General features: G+C 38.9%; 1 protein-coding gene across 2 annotated transcripts in view; it reads left to right on the forward strand.

Annotated features, from left to right (window-relative positions):
- The window catches only part of LOC145402233 (CLIP domain-containing serine protease HP8-like), a 29,293-nt gene extending 22,515 nt beyond the window's left edge, over nucleotides 1-6,778 (forward strand). For both annotated transcript variants that reach the window (XM_080274355.1, XM_080274363.1), the window contains exons 7-8: nucleotides 216-412; nucleotides 5,339-6,778. In XM_080274355.1, coding sequence (XP_080130481.1) covers nucleotides 216-412; nucleotides 5,339-5,545 — 404 coding nt within the window. In that variant the 3' untranslated portion in view covers nucleotides 5,546-6,778. The remainder of the gene's footprint in view (nucleotides 1-215; nucleotides 413-5,338) is intronic.
- The last annotated feature ends 225 nt before the right edge of the window (nucleotides 6,779-7,003 follow it).

Below are 7,003 nucleotides of genomic sequence, written 5' to 3' on the forward strand. Positions count from 1 at the left end.
ACAAGTTGCATGGATTACTGTTCATGCCATGAAATAATTTTATTCAGTTTAATATGAAGACTACAGAGGACTTATTTAAGGGAAAAGAAAATGATAAATGCTGACATAATGAGGACCTACTGTGATCTCTTGGCAAACAGTTATATGCGACAAATACAAAGATGAACATTTTCAGTGTGTGCTTTTTTGTATAACTTCTGTTTTGACTTTTGCAGAGTGGGTAGACCCTGTGTGCCTGCCACCAGCTAATCTCAATGCCAGGCTTGTGTCAGGGCAGCGGGAGCCAGAGGTGGCAGGTTGGGGCTTCACAGAAAATGGGACCACAAGTGACACCATGCTCAGTGTCAAAGTTCCTTTCTTCAACCAACAGGAATGTAATGTCACTTACCAAGGGCAACTAGTTGAGGAGCAGGTAATTTAACAGAAACCATTCTCAAAGTAATTCAATTCTGTTAGCATAACTACTAAGGCTGCTCAGATTTTATGTTAACATACTGTATATCAGTCATTTCATTCCTCATCTGATCCTGTGTTGCCCCATGAGAAGCACAGGAGCCCAGGGCAAGGCAAGTTGGTCCTGACATTTAAGATGAAAGTGACCAGCCACTCTTATCCCTGAGTGGCAATATGTGAGCAACAAACCCCAACCATCCCTTGGATACAAACCTGCACCAGCTCAATCCAATTGGAGCACCTTAATTACCCACTAAACCACTAGGCACCATAATTTAGAAATATGGTTACCACCCAGCATAGTAAATGGTTTCCTGGTGTACACAAAACCATTTGGCTTGTCACTCAGTGTAGAGTCATCCGCAGACAGAAGGAATAGGAATGAATGAAGGAAATAATGGAAAGAAGGAAGAAAGGAAAGGGCAGGAACCCCAAAGGATCACTACATTGAGTGAGTGGATGGTGAGTGCCCTCACCTACCATAAAACATACTGCATATAATTATCAAAATTTAATGGAAGGAGTTTGCAGAAATCAGGGAAAATGCTAGAGACCAAGATGTAAGTGAGATATTAAAATTTCTGAGGTGAAAGGAACCCTTTTAGAACAAGATGTGCTTCCTGAGCTGGATAAAAATTATTAGTAAAAAGGGACACTTTACAAAAAAGGGGAAAAGAACAATACATTATACAAACATACAGTACAAGCTAGTGCCCATATTGTCTATCATCATGCCATTTCCCATAATCACATAGTTTGAGTGGTGTGAACAGGTATATGAGAGATGGGGATGTGAGATGGGAGTAAGGCATTGGCAGGGTGACATGGAGATGATTTGATTGTGGCCACCCCTTACAAGACTGAGGCATCTGGCAATAGATAGATTGATAGACATATTTTGAGGGCCAATAGCTCCCAGTTCTATTCAGGCCATTCTTGTGGCATATGAGCTCTTAGGTTTTGGCAACAAAAATGATGAGCAGTGGGATCACCATGTCCTTGTGTCAGTTGTAATGGAAAATATACATGTTTTCTATTAACCAGTAACAACTTATTCATTTTTGTCAAATTTCCTTAATTTTAAACTCACAGAGCTTCACTTTTAGCCAAACAACTTTCATATCAAATTCAGTTTAATAGTTTTTTTTTTTTTTTTTTTTTTCCTATGAAAGGCACAGTCGACAGCAGAAGTTCGTCCCTTTCAGCGTGCGTATATATATATATATATATACAGTAAACTCGCCCCGAACACGTTCTCGCCGAACGCGCTCGCAATTATACGCGGTTAGTGCTGGGATACGTATAAGACAACGTAAGATTAAAGAACCATTACGAAAACTATAAATTTACGCAAGAGAGGCCTTTGAAAAGCCAAATCCTCAAACATCAGCTCAGCACGCACGGTTTTTGATCACGTCATGTGATTTGCTGTACTGCTTTTCCATAGTACTGTATTTCTAAGTTAAATATTTACAGTACTGTTCTGGTAAATTTATGTGCAAGTTAAAGTACTATTAAATAACGTTCAAGCAAGAAATAATCTTATAACCAGTTTATCTGATAGGCGTCGGAATATTACCTTTTTTATTTGTTTGTTAAATATTTGCTGTACTGCTTTTCCACAGTACTGTATTTGTAAGTTAAATATATACTATTCCGGTATACACTTGTAAGTTAAAGCACTTAAAGAAAGTTAAAGCATTAAATAAAGCCTTGTAACCAGTTAACCTGATTTATATGATTACCCACGATCGGTGGGCCCCGAGACAATTCGCCGTCATGTTAATTCCCCGTCAAAACATGGACGATTCCCCGTCAGGACATTTCACACCCTGGATGATTCCCCGTCATTCTATAAATATACTTATATTAATTAATCAATACTTTTATAAATATACTTATTATTAATTAATCAATACTTTAATAACTATATTTCAGGGGGATCCATCAAAGTCTATGTTGTCTTGTTATTGTTGTGACAGCGAACTGGCTTGACAGTGAAGTCCTGAAACCATTTTGCTCCCTAGGTCCCCTAAACGTGGTATTTTGCTGTTATCTGCCATTGGTAATCAATATGAAGCACTTTAAGTGGTTAAAAGGTTTATTTAATGTTATGACTTACAAATACAGTACTGCACAGCAAAACTTCAACATACAAATACGTAAACACAAGGCAACATTCCGATGCCAAAACCAATTGGCATCAGAATGTTGCCTTGTGTTTACGTATTTGTATGTTGAAGTTTTGCTGTGCAGTACTGTTTTTGTAAGTCATAACATTAAATAAACCTTCTAACCACTTAAAGTGCTTCATATTGATTACCAGTGGTAGATAACAGCAAAAGACCATGTTTAGGGGATCTAGGGAGCAAAATAAGGAGTAGTTAAAACTTGCGCAGTTTCGCGCTGAACGCGCCACGTTAGGAACGAATCCCACGTGTTGGGAGCGAGCTTGCTGTATATATATATATATATATATATATATATATATATATATATATATATACAGTACAATCCCAGCAATCCGGTATCCAGACAAACGGAATACTCAGAACAACGGGAAAATTCAAGGGCTGGTAAAAATGTCAGTAAGTTATAACTGTGCGCCAATTTGAATGGACCGCCAAACCGCCGTTTGATTGTGTCACACGAGGCTGGGGGAAGTCAGACAAAGCGAGGTGAAGGCATTTCCGGCTGATGTAAATCCCTAGCAAATCCTCTTAACCACCCCTCCTCTCCCCTCTTTCCCCTACTTGAATTCAGTCATCCTCCACACCTTCCAAAAATCACCAGTCTGCGTTTTGCCACCGGACAGTAAACAAGGTCTCTTGCTATTGTGTTCCTCTGATAGACGGTAATTTGTACACTCCAAAATGCCTAAAGTGCAAACTAAACGTAAGCATATCGTGCTTACCTTGAAACAGAAGCTGGACATATGCAACAGACTTGAAAAAGGCGAACATTATAAAACACTAATGGCTGAATATAAATGTTAATAGGAATGAAAGTTTACTTTGTTGGAAGAAAAATAAATAAATAATATGCCTGCATTTCATACGTACATCATTTATTTTATTTTCTGCAAAACAGCTGAGTGGCGGGTGAGGGGTGGAGTGATGGAGGTCAGGTAGGGAAGAAGAAGAACAGTCGGAAACGTAAACAAACTCACGTGGGGGCACAGGTGTTGTGATAATTCTACAGTGCAGTCTTAACACATCATCAGTTCACTAATAAATGTTCAAGCTTTTATTTCTATATTTTATTTTTCAATTTTTATGAGTACAGTACATATAATGAATACAGTAATTCGGTAAACAATGGACTGGTGTAATTTGCAGTACTGCTAGTTGCTAGACATTGCACACGTGCGTTATGACCATGGTGTGTTTTTACAAGGCAGTTTTTCAGGCGGAATTTCTTAGTGTAACCCCTAATGTGACTGGTGAGTACCTGAACTGTATTTACTGCTGTGATAGCCTTTGTATAGATTTGACTTGAAAATCAGAAATACGGGAAAAATCTGTAACCGGGAAGGTAAATTCCCCAAGCCACCCGGTTAACTGGGATTGTACTGTATATATATACGGGCTCGCACAGTACACAAGTGGATGGGCGGTCCTGGTTCTAGCACATTGTGAAATCGCACACTGTGAATACGTACTCTTACGAGAAAAATTACAAATGGGCGGTACCCCCTCTTACCTTGACATTTTTTGACCCTTAGAGACACAATAAAGAGAAAATTGTTCAGACATATAATACAGATAAAGCTACAGTAACAAAAATATGGTCAGTCACCTTAACAACAGTAGACAACAGGCCTGATGGACTTAAATAACAGGGGTTCCGAGGAGCAGCAAAACACTTACAGAGTGTCCCCACCGCACCTGCCGCGCCATGCATGTTTAACGGTTGCCAGTGTTGCATTATTCCAGGCTTTGCCGAAGAAACATACGACCTGTCAAATGTTATATTACTTCCAGAATGCAGCAACAGTCATTTTGGTGGGGGTTGCAGGAGGTGGAAGGGACGGCAGCGGACGAGTCAGGGGAGGTAGTGAGGGGAGGATCCTCCATCTCCTCCTCACTACTGCTCACATTTTCGGCAATTCCCTTCATCTCTTCTTGTTTGCTTGTTTCATTCCTCATCTTGTTACGAACGTATCTGCCGTATAACAATTTGGCATCCGTGAAATAACCATCGTTCAAATGAATCCAAGCATTATCATAGAAACTGGGAATCTATTCTAACTTACCATTATTGCCGAAAACACTATTGTCGAAGTTGTTATTGGCAAGATCTTACTGTAGACTCCTCTTGAGCACCTTCCCCATGAGCCTCTAAGTCACAATGGGCACCTTGTGCGGGGAAGGGGGTCGCATAGTCGGGAAAATAGCAGTTTTGGGCCACTCCTTGCCTCTGCCTCACATATTGTGGGCTAAACTCACGCGATGAAGTTTTTTTGGTTATTATTTTTGGTCACTCAGGTACTATGCAATTTGCGTACCGTGAATTCACGTACTGTGTGAGCCCACTGTATACATATATACACTGTGTGTGTGTGTATATATATATATATATATATATATATATATATATATATGTGTATATATAAACAGATAGATAGATATATAATATATATATAATATCTATCTATCTATCTATCTATATCTATCTATCATCTATCTATCTATCTATATATATAAAGCAGCATATAACAAGGACTTATTGTATTTCACAACCCACAACTAAAAAAACACCATTCACAAACCCCATTAAAAAAAGGGGGAGGGAGGGGGGAGGCAGCATGTATCAAAGATTTTCTGTATTTAAAATTAGAACATCAAAACACCGCCATTCACAAATCCTAACTTTCTACCAACAGATGTGCCTTGGGGGCAGACCTGGGCAGGATTCATGTGGAGGAGACTCAGGGGGTCCTCTAGTGGTCATTGGGCCTCGAGGTCCCCCTTACCTACAAATCGGGCTGGTGTCATATGGACCAACTCACTGTGGCCAGCAGAATATCCCTGGGGTGTACACTTCCATCAGTCACTACAGGGAATGGATTGATCTCAACATACAACCCTAGAAGGATGCATTTCTAAACATGATCAGAAAAAAATAGATGAGCTGGATCAGTGTCAACATAACACTGAACAGGGACGCATTATAAAGAAGACCAAACAGAAAGTGGCCATACAAAATTTGGATACATTTCAACGTATGATCACAGAGAGATGCACGTACTGTATAAAAATGATGAGACAGAAAGAGGATATACAGAACCAGTGTAAAACCATAAAGGGATCTAGTATGCTAATGTAGATGACCAGAAAGAAAGAGGTCATACATGAACTGGAAACACTTTCAAATACAGCAGTAACTAGATGTTTTATAAAGAAGATCAGACAGGTCATACAAGAACTGCATCAATCTCAATCTCAGACCACAGAAGGATGCACTTGGAAAGAAGACAAGAAAGAAAGAGGTTATATTGGAAATGACAGTTTTAATATAACAGTAAAGCACAAAGAGCTGCCATTCTATGACCAAGGCTAATGCATGCAAGCATGTTGGAGCCTTTATAAACAGAACAAAACGAAGTAAAGAACACGCTTATAAGAATTACCTAACGGAAGAGAATAGAGCTCAACATTAGATCACCAAATAATGCATTTATAAAGACAAAGATAGAAAGAGTACATAAAGAGACAATGGGCTGATCACAATGCAAGACCTTACCTGGAAACACTTCTGCAGACACTCAAACAGAAAGACATTATACAAGAGCTAGACAGAGTTCAATGCAAGACTAAAGAGAGATGCACTTACACAGAAGAACAGATAGCATGAGGTAATACAAGGCCACCAAACATAGTATGAGAAAAATGAAACCAATGCACGATAAGGAGGGTGGATTATTTTAAAAACACAAGCTCACAGCATTATCTAGGCCAAGATGCAAAGATCACAGTATATCATCTAAAGTAATGTAAGGTAAAACAATATAACAGTGAGTTAAATTGGAAATTAGAAAAATATATCAAAGTCAGTTATTGTGTACAGTGAAGTCAGAGAGGGAGGTAAACAAATTAACCCTACCAGCCTGATTGTCTTTCTTGCTACCACCAGATTATATTTATGGAGACTTCAAACTGGAGGGGGTATATAAGGACTTCATTAAGCTCTTCATCACATGAGGTCTCCCCCGAACTGTGTCAGGTCTTGTGTTCAGTAGAAAAAACAAAAAAATCAAGTTGATGGATATTATGGCAAGTTTGAAAAGACAGTGCTTACTGTCGTTATTATACAAAAGAGAAATACTGAGTCAATTTTACCGAAAAATCTGATGAACTGGAAGCTGACAGTACAAAGCAAAGTTAGGAATATAAAATGCACCACTGACTGCAGAAACAGTCACTTGATTGGCATGTTGAGAGGACAGCAGTTATGTTCTATGGCTAAAAGTTCATACCTTGAGAGGAATGCCAAAAAAAAAAAAAAAATGTTTCAATTACTGTTAAAGACACTGAGTTGATCTACACCG

This window comes from Coenobita brevimanus, chromosome 6, assembly GCF_032717465.1.
Source record: "Coenobita brevimanus isolate Jiangsu-jjx chromosome 6, ASM3271746v2, whole genome shotgun sequence".
NCBI lineage: Eukaryota > Metazoa > Arthropoda > Malacostraca > Decapoda > Coenobitidae > Coenobita > Coenobita brevimanus.